The following is a 19,894-nucleotide window of genomic DNA, read 5'->3' on the forward strand; positions in this document are numbered from 1 at the left end:
ATCAAATTCCCAAGGACGGCCTAACAAAAGTGAACATGCTTGCATAGGCACTACATCAAAATCAGCATAATCATGGTAGAAACCAATAGAAAAATGTACTCTCACAGATTGTGTTACCTTAACTTTACCGCTGTTATTGAACCACTGAATGTAGTATGGATGAGGATGTGCACGTGTTGGCAAGGAAAGATTCTTCATAAGATCGGAGCTCAAGAGGTTGTTGCAACTCCCGCCATCAATTATGGTATGAACACGTGCATCTTTGACAATGAGGAATGTCTGGAATAGATTATGGCGTTGTAGCTGCTCCACTTGCCCCATTTGAGAACTCAAAACTCGCTTCACAATGAATGTGCGTGCTGCATAACTCTCCGTGGCAGCGGTACCACTAATCTCCTCCCCCTCACTATCCATGTCATGATCGGCTGCAAGATTAGCTTTAAATACATATTCTTCCTCGACATCACTATGACTAACATATCCACCATCTGCTGTTGCGGAGTATGCTCGTTGGCTTGGGCAATCCTTCATGACGTGACCAATACCTTGGCAGCGACGGCACACAATGCCCGCTGTACGACCCGTGGTAGCTGCACCTGAAGAAGAGCGTGGCATTGGATCCTGCGAAACAGTAGATTTACTCACCTCACGTGATGGTTGTGGTGCTCCTGCTGAACGCGCCCGAGTGTTGGAGGAGGGGGCAGCATATCGTGTAGATGTAGAAGAGAATGTTGTTGCTTGTCCCGGTGGTACTCGTGAAGTAGATGTACTCCCAAAATTGTTCCGTAATTTCTGCACCTGTTGTCGACCCTGCAGTTCTTTTTCTACCAAGATATCAAAATGGAACAACCTATTGGTAGTATTGTAATCTTTATAATCAACAAGGTCCTGAATTTCACGTCTCAACCCGGAGTAAAAACGAATCATGGTATCCTCATCATCCTCTTGTATACTACAACGAAGCATAGCAATTTGAAGCTCTTGATTTAATCATGCACAGATTTAGAACCTTGATTTAAGCGCTGCAATTTCTTTTTCAATTCACGTGTATAATCAGGAGGAATAAATCTATTGCGCATGGCACGCTTTAGTCTAGGCCATGATTCAGGTTCTAAGCCACTAGAAACTAGACCATTCCACCAAATAATAGCATAATTCGTGAACTCACAAGTGGCTAGTCTAACTCTATGCATTTCAGGAACCATATGAGAACTATACTTTTGATCAACCGTCATTTGCTAATTCAAATAAGCATCAGCATCATATGCACCATCAAAAGGAGGCATTGAAAACTTAATCTTAGAATAAGGATCATCGCGACCGTTGCGATTAACATTATTACCTCCATTACCTTGACGACGTTGTTGTTGGCCACGACGTAATTGTTCAGCCTGAGGACGTTGCTCAGCACGCGCATCTTGCCCAACAAAAACCTCACCATCTTCTTGGTCACCATTATTAGTATCATCATCATGTGAAAACTCATCATCCTGTGGTGGCTGTCGCAACTCAAGGTCGTTGACTCGCGTGACGAGGTTAGCAATGCTTGTTCTAATGTCTGTCAATAGCCTAGTATGATCCTGCAAGGCTTTGTTGAGTTCTTCCTTGGACACACAATCCTTAAAATCCGACGGAGAGCCATCACCTGACATAGTTAGTAGAAACAAAGGACAACACAATATTATCCCTGGAAGGTGGAATCACACACACTCAAGCGTATTACCACGCTCTTACAAATGTTCTTACCAACGCAGCAAGGAGGAACAACCGGTGACGAGTCTGGAAGCGTGGGATGATTGCAAGAGTGAACCTGTTCGGATCAAAGGAGATGGAGCTTGGAAGGTACAATATGGTAGTAAGAATTAGCAATAATTATAATCAGAAGAGCAAAGCTAAATAAGTGTCCAAAGTATGAATCACAGTTACTGGTCTATCACGTGTCACTAGTCCTAGCACAACAGCTGAAACAAAGCTAAAAAGGATGATCAGAGAAAGACACATCAAATAGCACAATGATCTGGGTGTTCTTTATGTGCTCCTCTTTTTGTCTTTTAGCACTAGTAGGAATCACGAAATTTTTTTTCGTATTTTTCTGAACTAGGAGCACACAAGCAACCACCACAGAAATTTTCAGCTCAAACGGATGCAAGATGTGGCCTATAAAAAATCAAGCACGTTCTCTGAAAAGCGTGCGGAAACTTCGCGGCTCGAATACTCAATCTTCCGAGCCGAATTTGGGAAAAAAATTTTGGCGGAACCCGACAAGGCGTCGAGCAACGGATGTAACTTTTTCTGTAGATATCCGTGAAAATTTTTTTTTGCCTGATTCCAAGTCCGTATGAGAAAGTTATGGCCGTTTTACTGAACCCCTGTCGAGTTAGGGTTTTTTTTAAGCAACTCTTGCAGAAATTGACCTCTTTAAGGTATTGCAAGCAATAGGATTGCGAGATGAACAAGGATGGCAGCGGTGGCAGGGCAATTGATACAAGGCAGCTTGCGACCTATCTAGGGTTGGTGTGGCGGAAAGTAACACAAGGCGGCTCGCGGTGGCAAATCGAGTAATGTGGTGGCTCGACTTGTTGGTGGGGATGGTGGCGATGGGATAGCGGCGTGATCAAAACAGCACGGAGCGTTGACTAAAAACTAAGAACACGACTCTAAAACCAGCAACAAGACTCGACCACGGACACAAACTCAACAACACGCAACTGAAAACAAAAATTGCAAAGGCACAAAGGGTTGTAGGGCAGCGGAAATTGACAGAATTTTTTTGGCCTTTTCTGGACTCTAGGTAATGAAAAACAGACTAATCTAAAAGGGAAAAACAAAATTACCTAACGGGCAACCTGAAAATCTGATACCAGTTGATGAGTACTGTTGGCCTGATCTTCCGATAGGTAGCGATAAGTCGGTGGGTGGAGAACTCGACGTTGATAATCCAAAGGCTTCGACCCGAACAGATCGTCTCCCTTGCAATCACTACACCACAGCTCCGATGGTTATCAACCGTGTCGCGCGGTTGACCTCGCCAAGAAGGCTCAATCCCTGCAAGCGTACCGAAAATACAAGCAAAAACGTAGAAGATGCAATCTGAAATATTGCGAATTGAATTCAAGCACTCGAAGTCGGGGTTCCACAAACACTTGCGGCGGCCTAGTCGGTCCGGAACAAGAGCGAAAATCTCACAACTGTGTGTAGATCAATATCTAAGCAAAATCCAACCCTAATTAGGGCGGCGGCTACTGTATATAAAAGACTAGGGTCGGCCAAGGACCCTTGGACGTATCCCTAATGGACTCCAACACGTTACACGGCCCAACGGCCCAAAAGATGGTGGCGCAGCACCCTGACAGATTCTGGACGTCGCCTTGTTTTGACGATTCCCGATGACTTAGAAAGAATTTGGATATGGGACCAGTACCGTTGGAAAGCTTATCTCCTTAGCTTTCCAACCATGTGTAGAACGTCAAAAACGACGTATGTATGCATCCTGGGTGACGATTTTAGTGCGGACTGGTCCTGGACTCCGAAACGGACTCGAACTGGATTGGGCCTCCACCTTGGCTTGGGCGCCCATGCTGTTCTTCTCCCGTGTTCCTAAGTAGCAATACATCATGATTATTCAGTAGCATCCCATTCTCATCAAAGTATAAAGGAACACAAAGGAACGAGCTCACCTCATGATTTAGTTGACGTGCACGAGCTCGTGTCAATGGACCTATTGTTGGAGGAATACTCGGTGTGTGTGTATCCAAAAGAGTGATGTCCTCATCAGAGTCAGGGGCCACATCGGGTATTTTTTGATGCTATAGTTCTACTCTCTGTCTTGATTATCACATCAAATAGACAGTCGAGGGCTACATCTCATACTTTTGATGATGCGGCTTTACTATCCACTCGATCTATTTATCGAGCAGAGGGTTGGAGGCTACATAGTAATATCATATTCTGTAAATACATATTTTTTTACAAAATTCTATCTAGCGATGCATTGACTACATTATATAGAACTAATGGAGGCATGCGTTGGGTTGATAACGAACAACTACATCTCATAAGGCATAACAGCACAAGAGACTGCCAGACAAGATGAGCACCAGAAGCGGTGGGTCGACATGAACATGTAGTGGAGGAGGCAAGCTTATGAATTCCAGGAGTACGAGCAACAGCAGGAGGAACTACAGCTGAAGGGTCAGAAGGAGGAGCGCATGAAGAAGGCAGCGGAGGAGCACGCTGTGGCTGAAGTACGCAAAGCAGAGAGGGAAAGGAAGCGAGAGAAGGCCCGTCATGCTAAGGCGGAGGGCCTCGATGCCCTGAGAAACGGCAAATATCTTAGATGCACTCAGTAGAGATCATCTATTGTAACCTTGCCTATTTTCATTCTCTAAGGCATGTTAGGTTTAGCAACGGTATGCTATTAGGTTAGTTTGTAGGTGAACAGTACATGCCAACATTTGTTGTTGTTATATCTTTATGGTTAGGCTCCATTCGTGCAGCGATGAAAAACCCAATGTCACATGTAATATTTTATCAGTATATGTAACATCCGTGTCGGTTTATATGATAATTGTACTTCACAACTACTATTGTTCTACAAATTAGATTTTGTATCCTCTCAACGTTACTTTACTAAAAAAATTATTCACACAAATTTACATCAAGTAATAAGCCACTCGGTGATGCTGTTTGGACAACTATTTGCACAAACATCATAAAAAATAACTAATTCATATTTTCATTACATACACAAATATAAAAAACATATTTTCACTTCACCAATCAGTGAAAAAATAAATTTTCCTGTTTTCATTGTGCGAAAATGTAATTTTTGCAGATTGGTTCTGTGAAAATATAGTTTTCACAAATTAGAACAACAAAAATTTGAGTTTTCGCGCTTTCAATAATAGAAAATTCAATTTTCGTGCACTGGAAGAGCGAAAACCTAGTCTTCCAAAAAGCAAGTTTTCCATTTAGTTCACAGGATGCCACGGCTCACGTTGGCATCTGCTAGCCCAATGTAAAGCAACTTAGAGAATTAGGGAATGTCCCATGGCACAAGCTAATAATCAAGTCCCTGCACTTTCTCTACGCAAAATAAAGATCATAGTAGTAAATTGCACGAAAAAGTATCACTCTTCACCAACATGCGGCACTAGGGATATGAGCGGCATTAGGACGCGTCGAAAGCACCAACACAAGGGGCCTGACTGTATTCGGCGTTGTGCATCATGTTCGGTATCTCATGGGTTGAATACACACATATTCGGCAACTCATGTATCGAATACAGTGCACAATATCATATTCGGTAAATGAGATGTTGAATACTTATGGGTCCCTTTTTTTTAATGAACGAAGTAACGAAAACCCATATTCGGTGAACGAGGTACCGAATATACATGTTAAATTTATAAATACGGTAACATGTTATCTATTTTGGTAAATATGACAACTTATATTAGGCTATTTTTGGATTTTAACCGACGGCACAAGATACAGACACATACTACATGGTGGTTATAGATATTTTATATGCCTAGTGCTACCCAGGGTGTCAGCCCGTTCAGGATTGAATGCACAACGCCCTGCCTAAATGCAATATTATCAGCGAAGAAAGTATGAAAGTCGAAAGGAGTTGCTAGATACGGAGGATAAGCATCTTTTAGGCACAATTTGGACCATAGGGACATAATTTGGTTCATATTGATAAGAGAAATCATTGAGTTTTAACATACCAACATAGTGATTAGTATTTTTTGCACAATGGAATCAACAAGACCTTTTGGAAAAGAAAAAAGACAGAGAAATATGGAGCTGCACGATTCAATACAGACCAACTGCCTTTATTATTGAACCATTGTTGAAGACATATATGCTCACCACTGCACCAAACAAAACACGCAGCCATTTAGGAGAGATGAGTGCGGGAAGCACAGATAGTGGACAGAGCTACATGTCATGTGACCACTAGGCATGGTTGAATGGTGGCATTATTGCAAGGTACAAATACCTTATTTCATTGACTAGAAGACAACAAAAGATCTTAGCTAGTAACGAGTCTGAAAAGAAAAGAAAAAAACTCAGACCATTTTTCTTCAAACGAAGAAACTTCGAAGTTACATAAGTGGTAGATACAGACCAATGAACAAAGCCATTGAATTGAAGAAAATAGGAAATAACTCACAGTGGCTGAGCACACATGTATAGAGTAGAGTAATAGGCAGATGCAACATTATACATTTCCTAACAGTTAACATTCGGCCAGTCAATGCATGATACTTTCATGCAATGGCTTCTTCATTTTGTAATAGATACTCGGATTTGGAGGCATTAGGAATTTAGTTACACCATTATCAGTTCTGAATTGTACGAGAACAAGAAAAGTATGCTCCACGATATTGATCTCCCGGAGATGCAATGTGCTGCACCTTGGGTAGAGTTTTTCCTCAAACCTTAACGCTTCTTTTCGTGCTTGACTTCTTCATTTTTCTTCGCTGCTTCTTTTTTGTTTTTCTTGTTCTCTTGTTTCTCCTATTCATAAATATATTTCACTTCAACTATGATTCATTACACGAAAAAGCTCCATAATTGTAACGAAAATAGTCTCATTAGATCATGATTGTGATTCTAGTAATTAATAACAACATAGTCAATAGGACTAACATGTTTGTCAAGAATATATGTTACTAGGACTCATTGATGGAATACATGAAGAAGCTACCGCAGTCGGGACAAAGTTGGACTGAATTGGAGAAGTCCCAGGAAGATTTATCTCACCGGACAGTCCGGTGCTTTGTATGTTGAACTCACTGGAGCATATTTGGCAAAAGAGGAGAGAGGCCTGAAGACCTCACCGAAAGATCCGGTGATCAGAGAAGACACACACCGGAGCATTTTGTCCAGAGAAGGTTGCAACTATTGAAGTTAAAGATCAAAACACCGGATGGTCTAATGATCAAAGTATTGTACACACCAGATAATGAACAGTGCAAAGAAGCATAACGAAGTTCAGGGCATCGGATGGTCCAGTGATGAAGGCTGTGTAACACCAGAGCATTATTTCCGGAGAGGGTTGTATTGGCTCGGTTGGCTGAAGTCAACTCACCGGATAGTCCGGTGATAAAGTAATATGCACCGGATGCATACACCGGAGTAATTTACACAAAGAAGAAGAAAAAGTTTGGATAGCTCAGGATAACTCACCGGATAGTTCGATGATGGAGATGAAGTATACATTGGTGTGTCCGGTGTTAACAGAGGCTCGAGTGAGGTTCCAACGGCTAGTTTGTAAGAGTGTACTCACCGGATGATCCGGTGTTAATACTATTATTCTAATTAGATCATCCAGTGTTAACAACTTTTCTGAGCTGTTGGGTTAACGGCTAGTGCGCGAGTTTGAGGCTATAAATACCCCTCCACTCAGTCATTGAAGGAGTGGCGTGTTGCTAGAGTCCAGAGAAGTTCATGTACACCTAAGAAGATATTCAAGCCACCAAAGTGCTTAAAGTGATTATCCAAAGCAATTAAGCACAAGATTAGTGAGTGATTAGTGCTTATAGGCCTGGAGAGAGTGTTGTTGCGTGATTGCTGCCTAGAGAGTGGATCAAGGAGTGATCCAACCTTGTACCAAGTGGTACGTTGACACCTTAGAGTCTTTGTGACTCGCCAGTAAGCTTGTTGACCCTCCGACTTGATGTGGAGCGACGGTAAGACGATTGTGCAGGGATATGGAGACCCTTGTCTTGGTGGCTCAAGCTTCGAAGTGATCACGGTGGCAAGAAACCTGAAGAGAGGCTAGTGATGAGACCTTGCCTTGGTGGCTTGGTGCCTCATCCGGGTGGAGGCCATGTCTTTGTGACTTGGTGGCTCAGGAGGCGTGACCGGGTGCCGACCGGGAGCATATTCTTTGTGGAGCTCCAACGTGACTAGGGGTGGCATTCATGCCATCGATAACAGGGAAAAAATCCTTATGCTGGGTTTGCTCTCTCTACCTTATTTACGTTTTCGTATTTACATTCTTGCAATTTACCTTCTTAGATAGGTTGCAAGTGCTTTGACCGATAGAGTAGACACACTAGATAAATCTAGAGCACATTTAGATGGAACTTGATATAGGTTTGTCTTGTGTTGTTTTGGAGCCGAAATAGCTCTAAGTGTCCTAATTCACCCTCCCCCCTCTTAGGACATCACCGATCCCTTCAATGGGTGACAGGTGACGAGTCTCGCACCTGTCACCCCAAATGCGTCATTAAGGACCTGTCACCAATGAGGCCATAGGTGATGGGTCAAAACCGTAACATGTCGCTGAAGTACATCTCCCACATAAGTGATAGGTTAATAGATTACCCGTCACTTATATTATGACACAAGTGACAGATACCGTCTTCTCCCATCACTTATGTCTTAATATAAGTGACGGGTGAAGAGGTTACCCGTTACTTATGTGTAGGTTGTCATGCAGGATTGTCCTATTTCCTAGTGCATTCTAGAGAATAGCCAGAATTTAGCAGCCGTCTTCTCTCTACAAACAACAACAATGCATCCAAATTCATTTTCACAAACACACTTATATAAGAACTCACTTCATCACAGAATCACAAAGGTTACAAAGTTCCAATCAATTCATTACAGAATCACAAAGATTATAAAGTTCCAATCAATTCATACTACATAAGACCTCACAACATAGGGTTTCTATAGTGTAACTCGCCGTGTGGGATGATGGCTTTATATAGAATTAACTCGGTGACCCGTCGTCGAATCTCTGGGAGTGCACCGTCATCGAGAAAAGAAACTAAAAAAACCTACATAATTTGACGCGTAACCAATGTCATGTTATCATGGAATTAAACTAATTACTGAGATTAGTTACGAATAATCTTGTATTGAACTTACATCGGGAGATTTGATATCATTTCCTCAGAGCGTGGAAGCATGTTCCACGCAACATAAAATCCACAAACATTGCTAGGTGGTTGTTGGCGGCACTACTGAAAAGAAATTTTACTGTTAAATTAAAAGGAAAAAATAGCAACAGAGAGCATTTGGTAATTTTTTTGGTAGTATTTACCGTGAACCTGTTCTTATGTGTTAGTCTGCAGCCGTCTTTCGCGTTGTAGTCAGATTCAATTCGAATGTACTTGTCAAAAGCCCTGCATAAAGAGGGGCATCTTCAGAAGATTTCTTCCTAAAATGCAAGGTAATTCACTCAATCAGTGTAGTTTGTCACTTTGTAAGTGAATGAGCAAATGTTCAATGCCAGTTCTAACCCCTACCATTTGTTGGGTAGGGTAGCTCTTTTGAGACGATTTGATTGATCTCCATTTTGCATTCATTCGACCTGAGGTAGAGAACATTTGAATGATAGAAAAGTTAAATATATAAACTAAGTCAGACAGAACTTATGTGTCGAGGAGTCCTTTTACAGCGCTGTAATCACGCTCTCTAGGTTTGCCTTTTCGTCCTATTGGTCTTGATGAGTCGAGGTACCACATCAAGTTTCACTTGAGGCAAATGAACAGTATGACCCAATGGCCACCGGTGTTGTGGGTGCCCAATAGGTAGTCCATTTTTGAATGTTGTTGCATTGCACTGACCATATAGTCCACAGCGTAGTCAGGGTGAAGTTGGACGACTGAGATTGTAATGGCCTCAGTGTCAAGAAATCTGATGGGCTCCTTATTCTTTTTTTGTTTCTTTCATCAAGTGTCTACATATAGGAATATAGTTAGATTAAAGATTTAGTGAAATTAATTAATGAATGTACAGTTTTAAGGGACTTACAATACGAAGATACATAATAATGATACATCCAAAGCATCAAGGTTGAAGAGGTTGTATAGGTCATTGAAACCCAAAAGGAAGTAGCCATCTTCAGTTAAGAAGTGTCATCGTTTGTACTATACGACTATGGATTGAGCATTGGTGTCTCTAGAAGTTTACATGTAGTAATTATACAGGTCGACACATGCTTGTCCCACCCTTGTTAGGTCATCTACCATCATCAAGGGCTTCTCATATTGGAATTTTGTGTTGGCACTAGTCTGCACTGCTCCAATATTCGTGGATTTCTTTGCCGGTACAATGGCCTTTGACCTCTTTGGCAGGTGCTTCTTAGAGCCTTTCTTCGCGGTTTCCTTTTCATTTTTCTTTGGGCTCTTTGGGGAAGATGGAATTGGGGCTGGAAGCGAGACCGCCAGATGAGGAGGAGAAGGCAATGAAGCTGGCTTCTCTGGAGGAGGAAGAGGCAATGAAGCTGTCTTCTCTAGAAGTGAGGGGCGCGGAGGCGGTGCACTTGAAGCTCATCCAGACTGGGGTGCACTAAAGATCACGATGTCACCCCTCTTCCACTAGATCCTTTGATGAAGAGCTTCACACAGTGTTGTGACTTCATTATTGGGGGGAGCTCCAACATGTGATCGGTGGCATTGCTATGTACCATGTTCACCATAACCACAGCATAGCCGGCATGTATCGGGACCATATGTAAGATATGTACGTCTATATGCACCTGGCCCCTTGAAAACTCCATGTAATACCCACCAGACCTGATTACAAGACTACTGGGTGTGGGCCCTTCTAGCAGGCCAATCGTATCCGGCTCAGTCATGGTGGTTACTAGTTGATCGACCTCCTTGGAAGCACAGCTACTCTTCCATGTAGTTCCGGGGCTAGCTTCCTCTAGGATGGAAATCTCTATTCACTTTGCTGCAAGTTGCCCCATGATACTTGCATAAACTTTCCAGGTGATGTCCTATGTCAATGTATCCACATCCACTGCACCCAAACTCTTCCTCTTCTTGTACATTCCAAGGTCTTTGGGAAAGTCGTATTTCCAGCCCTAGGAACTAGATACACCTCACACTTGATCAGGATGTTCCGGGTTTCCCGGCGTCACTGAGAGAACATCATGTTCCCTGACCCCAGTGAAAGAATATTGCCTAGCTTCGGCTGCCTTTTCTTTTACTTTGTCTGCAATTGACTGGGTTACGCTATTTCAAAATGTGATTTGTCCGCTTTCGAACAGCTCACCCCTTACACGCAAATATGACTGTGCTCATCCCGAGAATTGCAACCACAGATTCTCGCAGCCTTCTTTGGCTAATTTTTCATCCTCTTTCTGCCATTTTGCCCTTTTCCCCACGTACTTGGATGCGCTGGTCCTGTGTTTGTCCTTGTTCCTAACCCAAAGTTGTTTCTTTTCCTCACTTTCATTTTTGAATTACTCTGAGTTCTTCATCTGCACAAAAGCATCACAATCTTCCTCTTTAAAGTGCTTGTAGCTCTCAAAGGGCGCCACAAATTTAGTGAAGAACCAATTAACAAGCTTGCTCTTAAATCTTCGGTGAAGTTCGTGATCGCTTTCTTTACTGCATTGACCACGGCAATTGTTTGACGGTCACTCATATTTCTAGGGTACTCTAGATACTCCTTAAAGACATTATCGAATAAGTCCCTCTTCGCTTCATCACTGAGGTTATTGAACTTAGTCTTTATTGGCACCCTCTCCCAAGCAATTAGCCATGCAACCCTCTGGAATCTGTTCAAGGCCTTATCATCTATAGGCAGCCTGTCAGCATCGATTACCAAGACAGTAACCTTGTCTATCGGCCACTTCGTTTGTGACCTTGGCTTCGGACTCGTGCACCACTACCAATTGTTTGGCTTGGAGTGTGTGCTTCCTCCATCTAGAGAGAAAACAAAGGGAGTTGACATAAACAAAAATATTCCTCCATTCAAGAAGTATAAAATGAATTGACGCATGTCAATACCTCTTCTGCGAGATCGTATTCTTCGCTACTTGCTCAACGTCAGCTCTCCCGCTCGCACGGAACAGGGCTCAGGTTGTGATACTGGCTTTCACTGCTATCGAAGGAGGTTGACGGGTGCGGGCTTGGGATCCTATCCGCCCCATCTTGTGCCAGGGCAGCCTCTAATATGAGCACCCTCTGTGCTTTGTGATTTCTTAAGGGTGATGGTCCTCTTCTTCCCCATGGTTTCTTAGAGGAAAGAAAAGTAATCAATATTAAGAACAAGGAAACATGTGTCTTTCCCTCAACCATTTCATAGTTGACTAATCACTGCAATGTAACATGTTCCATAACGTATTTAAGACTGTCAAATTTTCTATGGCAGAGTTACAGAGCAAGTTGACCAATATATTATTATCCTGCAATTTATTTTTTTCACAAATTTGTTTACATGACAAAAAAAAAACTTTTCATGATATTTTAGCTTCGTCACAATAGGTCACTTCTGTTGTAGTGTCTAATGCCTAGCTTCCTTGGGAATGTGTACTATCTTTGCCTCACAATAAAACAAGGTTAATCTCTTAGGGGCATATTCCTTCAAAAACAAGAATATGAATTGAGGCCCTATAAAGCCAAACAAATGAATCTTTAATGATCTTGCTACACATTAGGGTACACTTAGTGGGTTCCTGAGAGTTATTTTGACATGTTATGTAATATGGGTTCCTGAGAGTTATTTTGACATGTTATGTAATATGGGATGCTTTATAAGACAAGGTTTACATTGTTCTCCGATACTTGGAGAAGACATGGGAGCTGAGTAGGTTTCAAGATAGGATGATGGTATAATTGGTTATTACCGAATCATTGATTAACTTTGCTTTGAGATTATATTATGCAATTGTTGATGTGGGGAAATCAAATATTGATTTTGTGGGGTAGTATAAAGTGGTTTCATCTTTTGAAATAAGTCTATGTGTTGCCTTTCTGTACACTTTAAGCTATGGGCTCTTTGCAGTATATCATCTTTTAACTCTTTTATGATTAATTAAAGTGCAAGTTGGTAATAAGCAGGTATAGAGCCAGAAACTTAACATAAGGAGGGCCAATGGAACCAAATTGTATATTCAGATAATAATATAGCAGATAACCAAATAGTTGCACAAGGCACGAAATACAAGTTAAATGAAACTACAATATTCTGTGTCTGCTTAGGTCATACTCGTTTTTTAGTAGGCTTAAGCTGTACTTACCGACAATTCGTTGTATTGAAATCATCGTCTATGGGTGCGTCAATCATGAACTCTAGATCGGTCACCCTCTCAATGTAGATTATGAAGCAATCTCTTAGGAATTTATCCTGCATCTTTATTCTACAATCCTGAGCTACAGAGGAAGTTGACCAATATATTATTATTTGCCAGTAGAATTACCAAAACATTTATCTTCATTTGCATTACATAGCGATCGATCTACGATGCAGTAGCCTGAGATTGACAAAGGGGATAGCCCAGGTTTAACAACGGGCATCACACAATGGGGTTAGGGTTTAGGGAGCATCACATAGAGGGCCCAACATCACACAAAGGAGCATCACACAGAAGAACAAAGACCACGACTAGGACAAGCGATACCCAAATCGAGCAATTCTGACCAGGACAAGCGATCGTGGGGAAGGAGGAGGCTGAGGCACACACCTCGTGGGGAAGGAGGAGGCCAGGGTGGGGCGTCGGGGATGAGGAGACTGGGCAACGCGCCGGGGACAAGGAGGAAGCACGGCTGCGTGTGGGGAGGCTGGGGCACGTCGAGGAGGGCGGAGGGCAGCGGGTGCTCGGAGGTGGCTCGGGGTCGCGCAGTGGAGGGAGAAGGGTGGCGGGGCTCTGAGAGCGGTGGAGACCAAAGGGCGGTAGGGCTTTGTGGGCGGTGGAGAAGCTCTGGGAGGCGGGGCTTCGAGTGCGACAACGAACCCTAGCGCGGGCAAAGGAAATGACTTAGGCAAAATGACATAGAGGAGAGTGCGCGGGGACTCGGCCTATATATACATATAGGTCATAGGTGATGGGTTATAAAGACCACCTATCACCTATAATAACCACCTATCACTTATTATAAGTCATAGGTGAAAGATGATACTATTAACTCATCACATATGACTTATAATAAGTGACAGATGAATATAATTAAAGGTGACTGGTGATATTATTCACCAGTCACCTATTCATTTTAATAAGTGACGGATTAATAGTATCGTCCGTCACTCATTACAAATTTGACATTAATATTACGAATTTGACATTAATATTATAAATTTAAATAACTTGAAACCTAAAATTCAAATTTGATATGAATATTACAAATTCAAATAACTTGAAACCTAAAATTTAAATTTGATATTAATATTACAAATTTCACGGATGCAAGGAGACCCGTCACTTATGACTGGTACAGGTAGATCCGTCACATATGACTAGGTAATAAGTGATGGATGTAGTTATAATTCGTCACCAATGTGATTAGTGACAGGTAATATTATGACCCGTCATTGATTACATGTTATCAGTAATGAATCAATGTCCGGTCCCGACCTAAGGCTACATAAGTGACGAGTTGTATAATGACCCATCACTAAATTGTGTCTTATTTGTCTGTTTTTCACGTAGTGATTGTGTTCTCATGTAATAACATGAATTAGTTACACCCCTATGAGTCTAGAACTGTATGAGAACAAGAAAAGCATGTTCGTCAATATAATGAGCTGTGAATTATGTATCTATTTCTTTATTAGCCTTTTATTTCTCCATCTTAACCCATTTTGTTGCAAACTCTGGATTTTTGTTTTGTAATAAAATGGAAATGGGATGCTCCAGTTTGGAAAAATCAATGTAATGTGCTACCCCTTGGGCAGAGTTTTTCCTTAATGCATCTTTTTAGGGTGTGCAGCATCCCGGCCCAGCTCGCTATACCTACGAGCCGATACCCCTAGTTTAGATCTCAATGGGCCTGTTATATGCACAGATCCAACTAAAATCACTACCAAGATCTTGAGCCAAATTAACCCAAAAGACTAGCCTTATAGGTAATGGACTCTCCACCTTTTAAGTTGTGCTCTCCCATCATCAATTTTTTATATAGGACTAAATTCAACAATCTCCCCTGTCACACATCGTGTCTCATTAAATCCCCCGTCACACACAACTCGTGTGACCCTGGAGATGTTTCGGGCTCACCGCAATCATGTAACCCTGGAGATGTTCCGAATTTGCCGATCTTGGGCTCTAATACCGCTTATTAGGAAATTTAGCCATCAACAGAAACAATAGATTGATCTAACAAGATCATACACACGATTATAGATGACACTAGAGGCACGATATTTGTTAACGAGGTTTAATCGAAGCCTACATCCTCGGGGAATGACTATGTGCACTCCTCCTCATCTAGCAACATCGGCGCTTCTAGGGTTAAGATAAAACCGTCGCCGCCCCCAACAAACCTGTCAATGTATCATTATGGTTACAATAGCAGTCCTCCTCTCATATTTATGAAGAGGCCTGATTATAGGAGTCCTAGAATTCTACCTGGAGTCATACTTTAGCTCCACCATGTACCGCTAATATAGATTTAAGTCTTATATATAACCAACTCAGTATAATTATTTGACACATATCCAACCCATCTTTTGTGCTTGACTTTTTTACTTCTTTCTTTTTTTTTCACTTCTTTTTCTTGTTTGTTGGTTTCTCATGCTTGTGAACATTTTTCACTTCAACTATGAACATGTGACAACGTTACACATGTTTCCCTGTGGTTTAATCGTCCTACTCTGCTGCCTCTAATCGCTGGAACCTATCCATACAAAATGTTATATGTGGCTTTGCAGCAAATGTGGTCCAAGTTATGCTTTAAGCTCCTGTAGTGTTGGCTGGCGATTTATGATCTGTACTACTAGTGCATATAATGTTTCGATGACTGGTGTCATGAGCCCTTCTAATTTCTAGCTGAGCACAGTATCAGTATGGTCCTACAAATTTTGCATTCCATTTCCTTGATGTGGGCACATATGCGTCGGGTCCATATGCGTCAACAGAAGAGACAGTAGTTACAGAAAAGCAAGAGAACCTAACCCACAAAGAAGACAATATCATCGAACTCAGGGCAGCATCTCAATCCCTTCTGAAGTTTCTTTTTGCGGTATCAATTTCCCCCAATACCAACACAAACTGCACTATTTGTCAAATTTAATAAATATATCTTCACAAACAAAGGAAAGAAAATGGAGATCAGGGGCTCAAGTAACAAAAAGGCAGTAAGAAACTAGATGTACCAACCATCTGGGATAATGAGGGATATTATTATCATAAACATTCTCATCTACAATAAGGTTGCAACCGAGGGCTTCTGAAAGTTGAGAAAATGAGGATTTTATTATCACAAACATTTTCATCTACAGTAGGGTTGCAAGCTGCAACTTATTGGAACCAAGGGCCTCTCAGAGTTGGTATTCACAAAGTTTCTACTTACGACTGAAACTACGCAGCCTTCATATTGCTATCAGGAACTAGGAAAGAACCCTCTTTGATTCAAATAAAACACAGCTATGTGCTTTTACTTGATGGGAGGACAATCCTAGCACTTGGTGTACCTCAGGATTAGACTCGCTTGAAAAGAAACCTGGAAATGCAAGTGATGTATCAACCAAGCGTAGCCACACAGATCCTTCTGCAAGAGCTGGTAAAGTAGCACTAACTGATTTCTCGCTTGCATTGAAACAGATATACAAATCACCTCTGACTGAATCTGGCACATTTTCGTCCACCTCTGCATTTATGTGCATGCAAAGAAAGTTGCTAGTAGGATCCTCCCATCGTGGCTCAGATAGATCGCTCCCATACCAATGTATATTTTCCAATTTTAGGAATTCTCTTCTCTGAAAGACGTCCCCTCGTTGACTCCTGAGTGCAGTTAGAAATGAAATAAAACCGGTAACTTCCTCAACAAAAGTGGTCTTCAAGGCTTTCCATTTCAGAGGCCCTCTATCCTTGTATGATGTTGAACCAGCAGCAGAGTGTCCGCATTCATCTCCCATGTTCAGAACAGGAATACCAAGGGAAACAAATAGAATAAACAAAAAATTGCGTATCTGCCTTAGCCTCGTTTGAAGGACTGCATTGTTCTCCGACAGTCCTTCTTCACCACAATTCCAACTGAACTCAGAAGCAAGCTCATCACTGCTGAAACTCACTAGATCAACAAGAGTAAGTCCAGAATTCCTGGATACATAATTGAAAGAAAATGCTGGACCCCTAGAGGAAAATAGATCCCCACTACCACACAAACGGGTAGCAAGATCACTAATAAGTGCTTCTCCCTTCAAAAACTTGCGCACATCAATAGAGAATCTCGTATTCATCTCAGCCCATCTTTTCCAGTGAGGGAATGGAAATTGTACATTAGATATGTCAAGTGGAGACCAAGGATCTGCAATGATCTTTGTCTTTGAAAGAACCGGGTCAAATGCTATGGCTTCAAGAAGGGGAGGCCGCGATAGGCCCTCACCACCTGGACCTCTGACAAGGAAAGGGGCATTGATGAAGCAAAACCCATCAACATGGAAGTCAAGCACCCAATGGCGGAGGCTGTCCAAAATCAGCTTCTGAGTCACCGGATGATTGCAATTCAATACACTTGCCTTGGATCCAACAACCCCATCGGCAATGTAATACGAGGAACTATCGATGCCACGGATTGATATCATCTGACACTCTGCTGCTCCTTCAGCAGTATGCGTGAAAACAACCTCCAAGAGGACCTCTATTCCACTTTTGTGCATTGTCTTGATCATATTCTTCATAGACTTGATAGCTGAAACACTGCAACATTCACTGCTATACAAATTCATCGGTGAAAAGAAATGGTATGGGAAATAGGCTCCCTTCTCCTGATGGAATGGGAACACAGGCTCCAGCAAAACAGCATTGACACCAAGACGCCTGAAGTGCTCTAACTTTGCAGCCAACCCCGAGAAAGTACCGGCTACATTGCCTGGCAGCCCGCTCGACTTGTCCTTGGTGAACAAAGCCACATTCGCCCGGTACACCACCAGCTTCTCCAATGGCAAGAGTGGGTGCTTGTCCCTGCCCCAGTTGTACGTCGGCGCATTCGCCAAGGACGCGAGGCACCCCATGGACGGCACAGTAGCCACCTCGTCATAAACAGAGTTGCCAGGGACGAAATCCGTGATCACCTTAGCGTACGGGTCGAGCAGCGGGCGGTCAATGCCGAAAAGCCCGCAGCGGAAGCCGTAGCTGGCGTATCCCTCCACGCTTTCCAGCGAGACGTGCCAGACATCGCCCGTTCTGTGGACGTACGGGTCGAGCTCGATCTCCAGCGCGGGCTCGTTGCCGCCGCCGTGCAGGCAGAGCACAACGCCCTTGGCGCTCTTGCTGTACACCGCGAAGTTGGCGGCCCCGTCCTCAGACAGTGACAGGCCGAGCGGCGCGGAGCGGCCCCGCCCGATGCCGACCGGCACGCGGAAGCTCGTCCCGCGGTGCGTCCGTATCTCCGCCCCCGCCGCGTCGGCCAACAGGAACGAGACGTGGAACGGTGCGCGGGCTGCGTCCGCGTCGAAGGACAGCTCGGCCGCAAGCGCGCCTCCCGACGCGGACAGCGCCAGCGGGACGCCCTCGCCAGTGGAGCCCGCGGGGAGGAGCACCAGCCCGCCCTCCCCCGCGCGGGCCGGGACCTCAACGGCGACCACGTACCCCCCGCCGCCGCTGTCTTTCCCGACGACGGCCACGTCCACCACGCTGTCGTCGTCGGTCCGGAAGCGGTAACAAGAGCGCGCCGCACGGGCGAGGGGACCGATGCGGGCCAGAGGGCGGCGGGGCAGAAGGCCGCGCCAGGAGGCCCGAGGGGCCGTCGGCGCGGGGAGGGAGGAGGCCATGAGGAGCGGGGGCGCGGCGAGATCAGCGGGTGGGGAATTGCGCGGAGCAGTCGATGGGCATCGCGTGCTGGTTCCTTCTAAGGGAAGTGTCTGAGGAAGGGGGCACCGGGCACGAGGGCTGTGGAGTGGTGAGTGTGGTCGACAGGACTCGCCTGCAGTAACTGCAGAGGACTCGAGTGTGGTGGAGTGGAGGGGGGGAGCCGAGGCGCGGCAGGCACGTGGAGCTGGAAACTGGAGAGGCGGGCGCGGGGAGGACGAGGCGGAGGCGTAGGCGGAGGCGGAGGCGGGCGGGTGGGTTTGGTTGGCGACGCACGGCGCGGCCCACGGGAGGATCAGGGCGGGCGACGCGCGGACGGCTCACATCACGCGATGGCTACGTGCGTCGCTGTCCTCTCCCCTCGCCTGACCACCGGTGGTGTTGCTTTCGGTTCGAAGGAAATTAGGAGAGTGTGGGCTCGGCGGAAATGTTTCAGTGTGCGCTTCACGGCTTGCAGATTTGCGGGCGTGTCATGTGTGCCGGTGGTGTCGGTCTCAGCTAGGGTGCCCACCAAACCTTTTTTCCAAATTAAATGTTTTTTTAGAAAACTAGTGTAATTAATTAAATTAAATAGGGTCGGTGGTACATTTAGAGATTAGATATCATTTCCTGTTGATGTTTTCTCTAATTTCTATTAAGCCATTCTTTGGAGCAATGGAATCTCACGGTCATTTATCTGAAAGCAGTCAGTTGCCGAAAATTATCGTGTGAATTCTCTGTTTTCAATGGGGCCTAACTAGAACAGGCACACGAATGGGTTCCCTGCTGCAATTGGGGTCTAATTCAGCGTCGAGGCAAGTTGGGTGGCCACCTAGGTTTGTCCATGGGATTTTTTGCCACCTCATGTTCTTTTTTTTTCTTGGGTGGACGCGTCATGTTAAATTGTTATTGTAGGAGGCATCATTGTCGTTTCTATGTAAATAGGCATGGCCTACAAAGGCACAACGAAAAGCACCACTAGTAAATATGTCCTACGAATGACTCGTCGGATAAGTTAGCGAAAGGATCGAAGGAGCTAGACTCAGGAAATATGAAGAGAGCAACCTCGTGGAAAACTTTATTGGTTGATATTCCTCGCACGAAAAAAACGTTGGCTGATGCTAGATTTTGTGTGCAATTTTCTTGCCGTGGCACCATGCCACCACCGGTGGTACTGGAGCACCTAT

General features: G+C 43.9%; 1 protein-coding gene across 1 annotated transcript; it reads right to left on the minus strand.

The window, feature by feature from the left end:
• Positions 1 to 16,069: 16,069 nt before the first annotated feature.
• LOC133928828 (isoamylase 2, chloroplastic-like) lies at positions 16,070 to 19,078 on the minus strand. Its single transcript, XM_062375326.1, has one exon. The coding sequence runs from the start codon at positions 18,689 to 18,691 to the stop codon at positions 16,307 to 16,309; it is 2,385 nt and encodes a 794-aa protein (XP_062231310.1). The 5' UTR covers positions 18,692 to 19,078; the 3' UTR covers positions 16,070 to 16,306.
• Positions 19,079 to 19,894: the final 816 nt, after the last annotated feature.

The sequence above is a fragment of the Phragmites australis genome, chromosome 9, assembly GCF_958298935.1.
Source record: "Phragmites australis chromosome 9, lpPhrAust1.1, whole genome shotgun sequence".
NCBI classification, from domain to species: domain Eukaryota; kingdom Viridiplantae; phylum Streptophyta; class Magnoliopsida; order Poales; family Poaceae; genus Phragmites; species Phragmites australis.